We start from the raw sequence: 14,175 nt of genomic DNA, 5'->3' as shown, positions 1-14,175 counted from the left end.
ATTCTTTTTTGGGGGGGTTCATCCGTAATCTGGTCTATGCTAAATAGCATGTCAAACTTTGTGGCGGTACACATGCATTTGGCGTGGATGAAGTGAAGTAGCTTGAGTCCACGCTGGAAACATGTCTTGCGGCGAAACTGCTGCACCTCCGAGACCGCGGGGTAGGTTACAAAACTACCCCACGTCCGATCCCAAAACTTTCTGTACCTGAAAGACGGATGCGTGAGCTGCATCGTAAACACCCAAAACAGATACCAGACTCACCAGTCGCTCCATTATGCCGGACACACAACATAACATCGCCGTCCTAATCTCAGGCAACGGCTCCAACCTGCAAGCCCTCATCGACGCCGCCAACACCCCTTCCCTCCCCAACACCCGCATAACCCATGTAATCTCAAAGTAAACATTCCATTCAATCCCTCTCCCCTCTTCCCCACCTAACACATCTCCAGCCGCAAAGCCGCCTACGGCCTCGAGCGCGCCGCCCGCGCCTCAATACCAACAACATACCACAACCTGCTCCCCTACAAAAAATCCCACCCGGAATCCGTAGACGCCGCGCGCGCCGCCTATGACGCCGACCTCGCCTCCCTAATCCTCGCCCTCACCCCGCGCCCCGACTTGCTCGTCTGCGCCGGCTGGATGCACATCGTAACGCCCTCGTTCCTGACGCCCATCGCCGCCGCGGGGATCAAAATCATAAACCTGCACCCGGCGCTGCCGGGGGAATTTGCGGGCGCGGGCGCGATCGAGCGCGCGTGGAGGGCGGGGAGGGAAGAAGGGTTGAAGCGCACGGGGGTTATGATTCATGAGGTTATTGCCGAGGTGGATGCGGGCGAGGCGATTGTGACGAAGGAGGTGGAGCTGCGGGAGGGGGAGGGGTTGGAGGAGTTGGAGGGGGAGGATGCATGAGGTTGAGCATGGGTTGATTGTTGAGGGGACGAGGAGGGCGCTTGAGGGGTTGAGGAAGAAGGATTAGAGGGAGAGGGAGTGGATTAGAGATACCCAATGGTGAAGTGGATAGGTTGGACCTAGTAATGCTATGGGGCATTTCGACTGTGATGAAAGACAGATGTGTCTGAATCACACGGTTCATCACAATGCAAAGCAAAATCAATCCAATCAGCTCAAAAGTGCAACAAAATAAAATTCCTTCTAGAGTTGGTACTTGAACAGATAGTCCCTATCTTCCAAAGCACATGGCCAGACATGATAGCACATGTCTTCTTTCAAGCCCATAGAAACCACACCACATAATCCGCTTTTTGATGTCCTCCGATGTGTATCAGCAAAAAAGACTTGTAGTCCATATCGATACACCAATCAATCCACCAAGATCAGAACCGTCCCCGGCGCCGACTCAAAGTAAGATACAAGAAGGTAGTGCCTCTGGCAAAACACCGAGGCAGCCGAAGAACGGGATGCATGAACGAGTGTGATGTTTGAACGCCGAAGAGAAGAGACAGGAAATGTCGTCAAGGGGCGTAATGCGAGGTGGACCTGCCTCCTCTTCTCCAGCTTCCGGATGTAAGATGCAGGTACAAATGAGACATAAAGTATGCTTTCGCTCGCTAGATATCGGGAATATACATGAAATTCGTGTCGAATGGGCGTGCCCATATCAATCACTCATCTCTGCACGAGATGTTAGCGTCGAGTAACGGACGCTGGGGATGCATTCCTGCTTACCCGTCCTCGACGCTGTCCACCTCCGGCAGCTTGCTGTTGCTGCTGCGGCATATACATATTGTATGGGTACATCTGGCCGCCCATACCGGGAACCATACCCTGTCCCGCGAGGTTGGCAGGTGCCATCATAGGAGAGCCGTTGAAACCAGGAGCTCCAACGGGTGAAGCATCGCGATAGCCCTGCATTCCAGGTTGGAAGCCGTTCATTTGAGGGTAGAACTGTCCTTGACGAGCCAACAACTGCTGGTATTGCATTTGTTGGGGACCAGTCATGCCTTGCATGTTGGGCATGAACATGGGTCCACCTCCGCCCATCGGGTACTGTTCGAAGCCGTTGGAGTCCATGCTTGCGGTACGCTGAAGGCCTACAGGGTCGAAGCCAGGTACGCCGCCCTGGTAGAAACCACCAGGTCCGCCAGCAACGCTGCTGTCCTTTGACGCGGGCCTAGTCTGCGAGTGCTCCCGATGTCCGGGTCCACGAGTGGAAAGGCCTACCTCATCCATGAGGCGCTTGTAGCCCTGCTGTGGCTGTGCTTTGATGCGGACAAGTACGTTGCGTACGTTTTGGACTACCTCAGCACGGATGTGCTCATCGAAGAAGGGAGTGGTGAGGACCTTGAAGATGAGAGTGGCACCACAGTTCTGGTCGTTCAGGATCTCCTCCAGGACTTGGTCGTTGAAGAACAAGGCCTTGAGAATAGTGTCACGAGCCTCAGGTTCATTGCGCTGGTTGATGATCTTGAGAACAGTCAAGTAAGCCACCTTGTGGGTGCAGAGGTGAACCAAGTGTGGAACAAGGCGAGGTGCCAACACTGTTCGTCTCCTGGGAAAGGTGCATGTGTCCAAGAACCAGGTGAGGAGGAGTGCTCCGTTGGCGTTTGTGGCAAGCTGGACGCTGTGGAGTGCAATAGTAGCAGCAACCATGCGCTGTTGATCTTTGGTGGCGAAGTGGCTCTCAAGACAAGCACGCATGGCACGAGCACCAAAGCGACCCTGGGCGAGATCCCAAAGGCGGCCGAGCATGACCTCGAAGATGAACTGGTTGTACTGCTGGTACTTGAGGCAGCCCTGCATGACGTAGTTTCCGAATTGGTCCAGGAACAGAGCCATTGCGTATGGCTGAAGGGCTTCGACGACCATCTTCTGCATGCTAGGGGTCTTGGAGACATCAATAATCTTCTGAGCAGCCCATGTGCCGTTCTTGTGCACACCAATCTTAGCGAGCTGGGGTACAATTTCGCGCAACATGGCTTCTTTGGTAGACTCTTCGCAGAATTCGAAAAGCTTCTGTACAACAGTGTTGCCTAGGTAATCTGACGCTAGCTCGGCAATCTCAGGCAGCATATTCATGGCAATCTGCTCAATGTCTTCCTTGGAGCAGGAGCCGTTGTCGATGCGCTTGCGGATCTCACGTAGCCTTGGTGCATCGTGGACGCGGGTGTGGCTGGGCTCCTCGACTGTAGGCACCTCATCGACGTAGTTGTTGACCTGAACGGCTGCTTCTACCTGGGCAGAAATTCTGGCTTGCTCCTCATCTGTCGCGCCGAGTTCCTTGACGATGGTGATGATGTCGTCACGAATGTCGTTCAGCTCAGGCGTCACCAGGGGTACACTCACTGCGGCGGCTCGGGGACTGTTCGACTTTGCGTTGTTGGCTGAGCCAGTCGTTCCTTCCGCCTGGCCCTTCGAAAGTGGGTCCGGGCTTGGTGAGGGGAAGAGACCGTTGTGACCAGGCGTAGCGGCTGCGCTGGGGATCTTAGCGTAGCCGATCCTCACAGGTCCGGCGCCAGGAAAGATCTCCTTGCCGTTGAGCTGCGACTTGGCTTGCACAGCGCTCTCGAGGTTCTCAAAGTTGACAAAACCACAGTTCTTGTGGGTTAGAACTCGAGTGGACTCAATGGCACCAAAGGCAGCAAAAATGACGTTGAGTGAAGAGACAGTGGTGGATGAGGGGATGTTTCCGAGCCACAGCGATCGAGTGGGGCCCTCGAGGGTGTCATCCCCGAGGTTGCCACTGGGCAAGTGCATCTTCTTGACAGCTTCAGCCAGGTTGTATTCGGCGTCCTCGGTCAAGTCAGTAGCGGTCAAAGTGTTGTCCAATCGAGACATCTGAGGCATGTAGTTGCGCATGAGACCCCTTGATGGAGCATCCAAGACACCAGCAGTGCGAGCACGGGGACGTGCAGCAGAGGCATACTGGGTGAATGCCTGGACTTCGAGGTTGTGCTGGCGAACAGCTTCTTGAATGAGGAGAGCATTGGCTTCTGCGGGGGTGATTGTGCCACTGTAGGCGCCATACTGGTCCATCTCGTCTTCGTCCTCTGCATATTTCTCCTTGGCGTTCACGGAGTAGGAGCGGAAGCGGTTGGCCGAGTTGGCAGCCTGGCCATTTGCATTCCTCTGGCTCTCGAGGAGCAATTCAATGTCGGAAGGAGCCAGTGTAGCACGAGTGGGCTGAGGAGTATCAACGAGACCAAGGTAATCGAGGGTCTTCACATCCGTGTCCGCAAGCGAGTCGCGAGAGAATGAGGACATGGGCGAGCCAGGTCCGTTTGAAGGGACAGAAGCAATGCTCTGGAGTGTACTGCTGCGGTCACGGTTGCTTGCCCATCCCGTGGAAAAGATCGAGTTGCCAAAGGGCGAGCTGGCAGGCGGGAGGTATCCCGGTCGCTGAGGCATTGAGCCAGCTCGCAGACGGGACAATAGAGCAGACTTGGCAGCAGCATTTGTAGGTCCTGGGACGAAGCTGTTCTGCGGAGTGGAGCTGCCCGAGCCAGATTTGAAGGGGCTGGTGGAAGGCGTGGGACGGGAAGCTTGAGGAAGTAGGGTGGAGCCGGACAGCAGCCCAGGGGGAGCAGCAGTAGGCGAGAAGCGCGAAGGCAGAGTGCCAGCGCGAGCACGTCGAGTGGACGTCTGTCCAGTTGAAGCGGCTTCTGGCATGGCGTTGTTGAAGTCGGGGAAGCTGTCTGCGCTGGGAGACTCTGGGATGGTCTCACGCAACGGGGTGGAATTGCCGCTGGTAGGAGGTCCCCACATCTGTGGAGTCAGACCCTCCTGCGCTTGAATCTCGCGTGCACTGTCATACCACGTTAGCCAAAGTAAAGCTTGTTTCAGAGTGGGGGACAAACCGTTTGGAGAATAGTCGGCTGCCATAATCATGCGATGGAGACCCAGCACCCAGCCTTGCGCCAGCTGCAGCGTTTCCCAGCGGGTTTGACGTGCTCGCGGGAAAGCGAATGGAGCCGCTGTTGGGAGGCTCGACGGGCGAGGTGTTGCCAGTCGAGGAGCCCGAGTGCGGCGCCTGAGGCGTCAACTGGGGGATGTAGTTGAGGTTGATGTGGTGTTCGGGGCGCGTGGTGGGAGCCATTATGAATTACAGACCCTGTCTTTATCCGTGTGGTAGTTCTATAGCTGGGAAGAATGGTCGAAGTGACTCTCGGTTACCGATGCCAGGGTAATGTATAAATGGAGCTTGGTACCGGCCAAAGGAACGTGAGGCGGAGAGAGTTGCCAGCAAGACCGGGCTCAGCTCAACGCAGGGGCTGTGTAATGTGTGGAATTGGCTGCAGGTGCGAGTACCCGGTGGATCCAGTCCTGACGATGCGCAAGCGCGGTCGCAGCTTTCAATGGCCTGTCGCGCACACAGCTCTTTCGAGTACTATGGGCAGCAGATGGAAGCTGGCGAAATCGCGGCAGTCGGGAGGCTGGAGCGTCACAGGCTGTCAAACCGCACGGTGATGGCACGGCAGACGGCAGACGGCAGACGGCAGACGGCAGACGGCAGACGGCACAATTGGCGCGGTCGGTCGAGGCGGATAAGGAGTGACGAGGAGCTGCGGCTGGAGCAGCGAGTGGAACAGTCGCTGGCGGGGGGAGCTCGATTACGGTACAGCGTGCAGGCGGAATAGACAAACACGCGCGTGTCTGGAGAAGGTAAAATAGGATTAACTGATGGGCGAACTAAGCACCTTCGCTCAGGGAGAGGCCGGCAAATGCAGCTTGGTGAGGAGGAGGTGGTGAGGAGGGGGAGTGCTGGGGGCCGGCAGAAAGTTGCGAGGTCGTGGGTGGCTTCTTCGAGACTAGAGAAACGGGCAAGGCGCGGGAACAAGGTTGGGCTAAGGGTCAGGACACGCGTGTTACAAGACACGAGGGGCTCTGTTTAGCAGCAGGGCGGCCTTTCGCAGTTGCTCGACAGCCGATGGGATTGTTCCTACCACCGCAGCGGCACTGCTTTTGTACAGCAATAGGGGCTCATCCTGTGCTCTCTGCCCTGAGTGGCCTACGCTGGCCGCGGACAGAGCATCATGAAACCAAAGGCGCGGCCAGGGAGCCGTCACTCCACACACTGCACACAAATCTGACGTGTTCTTCACTATGCTGCGCCCTGTAATTGGCCCGCCGCACACCAAATTTGGACCACGGTGCAGTCGTCCTGCTTGCAGAGCGATGGATGTGCCTGTGTAGACCCCGATTCCTACGCCAGGTCGTCTCTAGTCTGCCTATGCTCATCGATCGTTTCCCATATAGAACACTTGGTGCACCCGTCAATGGTTTGAAACACTGCGGTTGAGCGGCTGCACGCCTACACCACCATGACCCTTGGTCGCTGACGGTGGCCCGCAGAACAGCCATCTATCTTTGCATAACGCTGTGGCCAGCGATGGTTTGAGAGGTAGTGGATGGGAGATGACAGAGTGCACATCTGTCAAGCCTTGTGATGGCCGCAATTTGTCAATCCATTCACTGCCGACCGTCGTACCTGGCCGACGGGAGCCGTGCCTGACAGTTGGGATGCGATGCGAAGGGAACTAGCGGGCGTTGGACGTTTGAAGCAGCTAGCAATCCAGACGACCTCAATCGAAGACGGCGCTAAGTTTCAGTCCATGCCAAGCCGACCAGGTCCTCCGTTGGCTGTCGCGTCGTCGATTCGCGTCACTCTTCACTGGTGAGCCTGCACACCACCGAGCCCGTCCAACGGTCTTCGAAACACTCCACCACTCCGCGCTCGCATAATACCGCGGCACAGACCCGTCCTTGCATAAACTTCCTGCGACCGTTCACTGCACATCCTGCGCACTGGCCGCGCCTCATGGAAGCTTTCTGGAAGCCATAGCGCATTGCTGCACCTCGCCTGCACCTTCCCCGAACCTGCTATCCCTACCGTGGCCCGTCTCATTGTTATCACCATGAGCACCGAGGAAATGGATGTGGAAATGGCGGGGGATGTGCCGCCCGAGGGCCATGTTGAAGGTTCTGAAGACGAGAGCGAGCCGGAGGCGCCGACGGAGCTCATGGTCAAGACGAGGGCGCGCAGAGCCAATGCCGGCAACCGCATGTCCACGCTCCTTGCTAAAGCCGAGGAGGAAGAGGAATGGGGCGAGGAGTGGGAGGAAGCTCCAAACGAGGAGGAGTTTCAGGGCGGCGATGTTAATGAGCAGGAAGACTATAACATGGATTCGTCGTCCTCGGAGGAGGGAGACGATGACGGCGACGAAGACGATGCAGGCGAAAGGGAACTGCGCAAAGCAGAGCGTCAAGAACGAAACAAGAAGCGCAAAGCCGTGACAAATCCCTTCGCAGCTCGAGTCGCAGCTGTCACCCGGAAAAAAGTCAAGCTCGACCTGCTCCGCGCGCAGTCACCGATAGACGCCCCTCCGCGACCGAAGAAGAAGTCCGAGCGAGCTTCATGGCTACCGACCGAAGAGGATGGTCCTGTTCGGGCGTCCGCAAGGACACAGACAGTGGCGAACAAGGAAGCGACGCTCTCCAAGCTCTTGGAGAAGGACCGCCGCCGCGATGATACCCTAGCCATGATGAAGGCTGCTGAGGCGCGGAAGAAAAAGGACGAGCCGAAGCCGTTGACCCAGGCAGAACGCCTCGCTGAGTGCGCGCGAAACGAGAGGATCAATAAGAAGACGCTGCACAGGTGGGAGGAGGCGGAGGAGGCAAGAGCGGCGGAGCGACAAGCCAAGATCGATGCTATGAAGAATCGCCAGATGCAGGGTCCGTACATACGATACTACAGTGGCCCCGCAATATGGGTAGACGATAAGCTGAAATACACGGGCAAGGATGCGCCCACTCTGGAGCATCTGGAAGAAAAGCTCAACAAGGAGCCATCTGCTGCCATCCCACAGCAGCCAGAAGATGGTTCAAACAAGCCGACATTCGAGGGCCCGCAGAATCAGCCTGAACACTCCGTACCTGGTGAAGCAGGGCCTGTCAACGGCACCCCGAACGACCAGCAGCAGCCGACACAAGACACTCCGAGCTTCATTCAACCGACTGCAAGCGTCGCACATATGCCATCCATTCCGACATCACTATCACAGCAACAACAGCCATCACAAGTGCCGTGGACAGCTGCATCACAAGTTTCTGGCGGCGATGTCTTCATGGGGTCTCACGGCATGCCATATCCGAACAGCATAATGTTTGCGCCACCTAGTCAAGACTCGTTCCTCTTTGGCATCGACCAGTACGCTCAGGGCCAGCAAACACAAGATACCCCCTCCGATCTCCCTCCAAACCCCTTCACACAAGCCTCGCCCTACAACTCCCAATACACCACCTCTCAGCCTGCATTCCCTCAACAACAGTACCCTACGGACGGCGCCATCGGCCCCCAAACCCTACTCCAGCAATTCCAACAAGGCCCGCCCATGCCCCCGGCCCCTCCCCGCAAGAAAGCCATCAAACGCGCCCTCCGCAACCTCCTCATCCTCTCCTCCTTCCCCAACCTTGACATACCCCCAACTCGCGTCCGCGGCTCTGCCTCGCTCCTCAAAGACAAAGACCGCGCCGCCCTCATCCAGCTCAGCATGACCCTCTTCTCCTGGTCCCTCGCCGACGCCACAGCCTTCGTCACAAACCAGTTGTCCCACTCGTCCTCCAAGACCACGTCGAAGAAAGCCCAGGCTGAGCGCGACGCTGCCCTCAAGCCTGTGAAGCCGCTGTGTGCAGTCACGAATGCCATTGCGCGTTATCGCGATCCGGAAACGGGGATTGCGTATCGCGATGCCCGGGCCTTTGGTGTCTTGAGAGGTGTCGTGGGCGGTGGGTTTGTGTGGTCGGGCGATCTAGGGTGTTATGTGGGCGGCAGAGCGAAGCCGTTGGAGAGTATGGGAGGTAAAGGGTTTCTGGGTATGCCGCCGGCGAAGGGTGTGCCGAGGCGGTTTTTGGAAATGCAGAAGAAGGTTGTGGCGCCGCCGGTGGTGCAGACAGCTGCGCCGGGAGCCGTGGACGGAGCGCAGCAGACACCCACTGCTGATGGGGAAGGTGTAGCTGCGCCAGAGGCGATGGAAGATGTGCAACAGGGAACGGAGGCGGTCAAGAAGGAGGCTGCTGTTCCGACTTAAGCGTGTATAGCATATGTATAGTAGTGTAACATGGCAGTGTGCCTTGCACGAAGTGATGCGTTATGAATATAGTAATATCAAAGTGAATCATCATCGATCATATTGTGTCTTTGAAAGTCAACACAAGGGTTCACGAGTACTATGTCAGTAGGCTGGTAGCATCTTTGTCAGTCGAGAATCAAGAAGACGCATGTGGCGCAGAACAGTATTTCATCGTATGCACAAGAAGAAAAAGGTGGGTGGCGAATATTTTTGAATTCGAAGGGTCCATGATATGCATTGATGGTGAGCAGGAAATGAACCTCAAACGCCATCCTTCTTGCCGTTCCCATGCGCAAGAGTTTTTCATGCGTTCATAGCTATACATGCCGATGCCCGCTGCAACTCCATGCGTGCCGTGGTGATCAAGTACCAGGCAAACCAGTTCCAGAGTAGCCACCGTTCGGCCCCGACCATGACCTTCGTAGTCATCGTTATGGTCGATGCGCTTATTTCTTGTCCTTCTTCGCACCACCCTTGGTCTTGGCGGTACCGCGGAACTCCTTCATCCTGTTCTTGCGCTGCTTGCCTGTTTATTTGTAAGTGTGTGTTCGCGGCTATAATTCCCAGGCGCTCGGTCACAGTCGTGCCGGCGCTTGGAGATGCACGAGACGTACGCTGCTGCCTGGAGGCCTTCTCGACCTTGGTGGCCATGCCGTATCTTACGAGCCTGTAGCGGGGCTCGAACTTCTTCATAGCCTCGGCGCTGTCGTAGATGAGAGCGAAGCCGGTGCTCTTGCCGCCACCGAAGTGTGTCTTGAAGCCGAAGACAGAGACATCCTCCTTCTTGGCCTTGTAGAGCTCACCGAGCTTGCCACGGAGCTCGTCCTTGGAGACGTTGGCGCGGTTGGGGTGGAGAACATCGCTATATGGCAACCGTCAGACCTTGTCGACCGGAATTACTGCCAATATTTGTATTTCCTGCACTTACACGACCATTTGGCGACGACCGAGGAGGGGGTTGCGGATGAACTTGCGCGTGCGCAGGGTAACTTGGGAGTCGGACATGGTGGCGGATGTGTCGACCTGGGCATGTTAGCACGGCGAATTGCTTGCAGGTTTGTATCGCGATTGATGTATATTGACGTACTGGACAGATTTTGATCCCGCTATTGTCGATTCGCTGTGGTGTTAGTTGGGCGGCGCAGAATGTATCGTCGTCAAAGACTGCGAAATTCCAGAGTGGTGTGGTAAGCGAGCCTTAGCGCCCCGCTCTCCATTAGGTAAGCGCGCCGCAGAACACCACTCGCATCGCGACAATTCTGCAACACCACGATTGTTGAGAACTTCAATCGCGAGAAGCTACTGCGTGTTACCGACTGCAAACCGAAAGACTGGGTATAACAAAAGGTCATCCACCCAATAGTTTGAATCCATACGCCTCATCGCACCACAATGGCAGATCCGGTCATCATACCTCAGCTGCGAGTGCTCCAACGGCAATACTTCCAGCTAGTGGAACCCCATCAATTACGATGGCCAGACAACTTCACTCTGAAGAAGCCTGCTGTACAGACTTGGCTGTTCAGCGAGATGTTCGATACAGAGCGAATCAAGTCACCGCCGCCGGATCGTTACCAGCTTAGAGTGCTCAAATTGCTCATATCAAAGCTTGAGGGTGCCATACACGACCCCGAAGAGGATGTATGATTGCCCATCTCTTCGCTGTGGACTGCATTGTAACTCTTTCGATCAATTCGCGTACCAGATCACGCCGTTACGCGATCTTTTTAAGCAGCCTTCGTCCGAGTGCAACCATCGCTAACCTGCCCTCCCATGCCCACAGGAAATCTCAGATGATCTCATGTCTGCTATGTCATCTCTCCTCTTCTCCAGCGTGCCATCGGAAGCCGACGCCGCCCAACAAAAGGCATTCGTGACGTATGCTTTTCCCCACCCATCGAACGATGGAAGCACGTCGGATGACCGGACAGTTACGCTACTTGAAGCCAGGTCTGTCATATCGTCGTCGGGTACTACCGGCTTGAGGACATGGGAAGCCGCACTCTTACTTGGATCGTACCTCGCATCTGCAGATGGCCAAGCGTCGATCCGGGGTAAAAGAGTGTTCGAGCTTGGCGCAGGTACTGGCATGCTGTCCATACTATGTGCGAAGCACCTTGACATCTCTGGTATCGTAGCAACAGACGGCGATGAGGCTGTTGTTGATACTATTAAGACGAACTCTTTTCTCAATGGACTCGACGATGACGACTCCTGTCGGTGCACGTTGACAACAGCGGCATTGAAGTGGGGTCGGCCCTTGGACAAGACAACATTTCAAGAAGACTATGGCATGGAGATTCCCGATATACTTCTTGGGGCAGACGTTGTAAGCTCTCATTACTTAAGTTAATTCCAGGATTTACACTTATACCGACTTGCAGACGTACGATAAGATCGTCATACCACGCCTAGTTGCGACACTGAGGCAATTTTTCGATCTGAACGCAGCGCTCCAGGTGCTGATATCTGCGACTATACGCAACGAGCAAACGTTCGAGACTTTCTTGAACGCGTGTAGTGGGTCACCCTTTGGTCTTGAAACTGCGGTATTACGGCATGGCTGAGCTGTCGCTAACATTTGTGGGGTAGAGCGGAGCGGCTTCAACTTTTCCCAGGTTGATTTTCCGGCAGTGCCTGAACATCAACAGATGGCTCCATTTTATCCACATTCAACTCCAATCCAGATATGGTGCATCACCAGGAGTCAGGCCGAACAGGATCCATTTGCAATTTGACCTGTCGGAAGAAGTTTTCTGCTCAACGCATGCCAATCTAGACTTGCACTGTTTCGTCCCATCGCAATGGCAGACCGCCGCACGCGGTCATGTTTCGAGTTGCGGTTTGTGAAATTTTCCGATCCGTCAGGGATTCCGACAGCGAGTGTCCTTGACGGAGAACGCTCATTGGCGTCATGTCGCCTAGTACGACGGACCCACAGTCCATAGCATTGTCAACTTTCAAGGCAGAAGCAGTTGCATCGAGTCGGGAAACAAAGTGCGAAACTAGCCTTGATGATCGGGCGCGCGAATCCGATGCAAAGCCTCGAGCACATTTTTGGTCGTTGCGTGATTTCGTCACCTGAGGGATATTCACAATGCAAAGCTTGTGTCACACTCGCAGAAGCTCTGCATCGTCTGAGGAGGTTACCGACAGACGTCGCAGGTCGTGATCCGTTTGCAGCTGTTGATACGCACCCGAATGGACAGAGAGGGTTCATATGGTACCCGCTGCGAGCACCCCCAACCAAACTAACGGCGTGGACCTGGCTCACTCGGCTATTCGTGTGGCACCTCAGCTGCTTCTATTCGCCAATAGTCACGCCAGTCTGTATGCACAACGATGCGCAACGACTGTGATGGGTAATCCGAACAGCCAGACCCCGCTGTCTGCTACAGCAGAAAGACTGCAAATTAAATTTGAACGCACCGTAGTGAGTGAGGGTGGGGGACACAGCTTTGAGTCAGCCAACAGGGACCGGGATATGGCGTGCTCTGGTGTGCTAGATGATATCAATGGCTACCTGGACGTCGCAATCGCGAAACTTCCCCACACGTCTAACGATAACCCGGCTATATATATGGATCTTGTCGTCGTCAACCACGTTCTAGAGCTGCTGTCCACAATCGCCGACGCCAGGGTGCTATTACTTATTGACGCAGTTCCCTCCCAAGCTGCCATCGCTCTCATATCAGACAGATTGCCAGTCGCCCATACGCCGACGCTTGCCGCCATTGCTTAGGAAACCCTCGGCACCTACCCAAGTCTCTATCACAGCCCAAGGTCCTTATCGCTCAGCACCGTGCGACAGATTGCCGTTACCGCTACACGGGCCTTTCACGACCTCAGAGAAAGGGAGCTGCCGATATCCTCCCGACGTCGCACATCCATCATCATTTGTAAGTTTGTTGTGCTTCGACATTCATCACACCCGCTTTGTTCATCGGCATGCAAATCAGTGGATCCCTGTTTTATGCTTCGCTCCCTTGTCATCGCGATGGCACTTGTCCGAGATCTAGTGTACGACCGAATTATAGTGTTCCTGGCTAAAAGTATTGACGCAGGGGCCTCGCGATAAGCTCTGAACAAAGCCGTTGCCGTCATATCAGCGCCCGACAGCAGGTACATTGCAGCTGTGTCACCGCCTCTTCGCCGTTTCGCCAGCCTGTAACAACATCGCTCTCCACAGTGACCGTGCGCGATTTAATCAGTGAGGCTTTAAAATTCAACCACCTCCATTCCATACGATGGCTACGCACCACGTCCGTCATCCTTCAAAAAGGTCGCTGCCGGCGCACGCACGATCCACCAAACCTGCTCCGCTCTCGAAACGGTCACATTCCTACGGCAAAGGCAGTACTAAAGCCGCCCATCAGAAGGAGGTGGAGACCGAGTCCTGGGACGACGAGGAATCGATGGCTGTCAGTTTCCTGAACTTTTGGTAAGCGACTCGCCTCATCTTAACATCCAATCAGCACATGCTAACATATGGTAGCACGGTCTGCGAAAAGCAGATTATCACACCAAGCAACTCCATCCTGTACTGTTCAGAAAGGTAAGATATTGTGCACACTTATGCATCTTTGACACATGCTTACTGTTAGATAGCTGCCGCAAGAAGGATACCGAGAAGAGCCTCGCCTACGGCTTCGACGCGTACTCTCCACCTGCTACACCGTTTGCCAACTTCTCGTTTGAGGATTTCCATTTTCGCGACATTGTGCCCCAGCGATCTCCCACGCAGCCTGAATCAAAACGATCTTCGCTTGCATTCTCAGACATCTCCTCGGACGACAACGCGTGGTCCATCAACGAGAAATCAAACACCATGAACTCAGAAGCATCGCGCTACTTGCGCCAATTCCAGTCATCTATATGCGCTACTGAGACCGTGCGAACTCACCGACCTCGCTACAGCCGTTCATCTACCTCGCAAGTCAGCTTCAGTGCTGCGCCGTCATTATCACATACACCAGCGTCGTCAGTCAGCTACTCATTACCATTCACCCCAGCGACATCTCGCCCGCTTCCTCCTAGGCATCCGCATAGCTCTTCGTATGGGTCTAAGTCGATAAATCTCGTG

The 14,175-nt window shown here is 55.3% G+C and overlaps 7 protein-coding genes across 7 annotated transcripts; 5 read left to right on the top strand and 2 right to left on the bottom strand.

The window, feature by feature from the left end:
* Nucleotides 1-277: 277 nt before the first annotated feature.
* Nucleotides 278-915, top strand: SNOG_13738 (hypothetical protein; the record flags this gene model as incomplete). The annotated part of the gene is made up of 2 exons (XM_001803893.1): nt 278-402; nt 456-915. 2 exons carry the CDS (start codon nt 278-280, stop codon nt 913-915), a joined length of 585 nt encoding a protein of 194 aa, XP_001803945.1.
* Nucleotides 916-1,632: 717 nt separating this feature from the next.
* Nucleotides 1,633-5,059, bottom strand: SNOG_13737 (hypothetical protein; the record flags this gene model as incomplete). Its single annotated transcript, XM_001803892.1, has 3 exons — nt 1,633-1,638; nt 1,693-4,768; nt 4,821-5,059. 3 exons carry the CDS (start codon nt 5,057-5,059, stop codon nt 1,633-1,635), a joined length of 3,321 nt encoding a protein of 1,106 aa, XP_001803944.1.
* A 1,819-nt stretch (nt 5,060-6,878) lies between these two features.
* Nucleotides 6,879-9,050, top strand: SNOG_13736 (hypothetical protein; the record flags this gene model as incomplete). The annotated part of the gene is made up of 1 exon (XM_001803891.1): nt 6,879-9,050. One exon carries the CDS (start codon nt 6,879-6,881, stop codon nt 9,048-9,050), a length of 2,172 nt encoding a protein of 723 aa, XP_001803943.1.
* A 237-nt stretch (nt 9,051-9,287) lies between these two features.
* Nucleotides 9,288-10,242, bottom strand: SNOG_13735 (hypothetical protein). The gene is made up of 4 exons (XM_001803890.1): nt 10,180-10,242; nt 10,021-10,115; nt 9,707-9,954; nt 9,288-9,618 (listed from the first exon to the last, which is right to left on the bottom strand). The coding sequence occupies exons 2-4, from the start codon at nt 10,095-10,097 to the stop codon at nt 9,539-9,541; spliced, it is 405 nt and encodes a 134-aa protein (XP_001803942.1). The 5' UTR covers nt 10,098-10,115; nt 10,180-10,242; the 3' UTR covers nt 9,288-9,538.
* A 242-nt stretch (nt 10,243-10,484) lies between these two features.
* On the top strand, nt 10,485-11,659 carry SNOG_13734 (hypothetical protein; the record flags this gene model as incomplete). Its single annotated transcript, XM_001803889.1, has 3 exons — nt 10,485-10,733; nt 10,876-11,421; nt 11,477-11,659. 3 exons carry the CDS (start codon nt 10,485-10,487, stop codon nt 11,657-11,659), a joined length of 978 nt encoding a protein of 325 aa, XP_001803941.1.
* A 347-nt stretch (nt 11,660-12,006) lies between these two features.
* SNOG_13733 (hypothetical protein) lies at nt 12,007-12,834 on the top strand (the record flags this gene model as incomplete). The annotated part of the gene is made up of 2 exons (XM_001803888.1): nt 12,007-12,032; nt 12,411-12,834. The coding sequence occupies 2 exons, from the start codon at nt 12,007-12,009 to the stop codon at nt 12,832-12,834; spliced, it is 450 nt and encodes a 149-aa protein (XP_001803940.1).
* Nucleotides 12,835-13,339: 505 nt separating this feature from the next.
* On the top strand, nt 13,340-14,129 carry SNOG_13732 (hypothetical protein; the record flags this gene model as incomplete). Its single annotated transcript, XM_001803887.1, has 3 exons — nt 13,340-13,533; nt 13,701-13,983; nt 14,010-14,129. 3 exons carry the CDS (start codon nt 13,340-13,342, stop codon nt 14,127-14,129), a joined length of 597 nt encoding a protein of 198 aa, XP_001803939.1.
* Between the last annotated feature and the right edge of the window lie 46 nt (nt 14,130-14,175).

Source organism: Parastagonospora nodorum, assembly GCF_000146915.1.
Source record: "Parastagonospora nodorum SN15 chromosome Unknown scaffold_28, whole genome shotgun sequence".
NCBI lineage: Eukaryota > Fungi > Ascomycota > Dothideomycetes > Pleosporales > Phaeosphaeriaceae > Parastagonospora > Parastagonospora nodorum.
The sequence above is the reverse complement of the archived record's forward strand: the minus strand, read 5'-3'. Positions and strand labels throughout refer to the sequence as shown.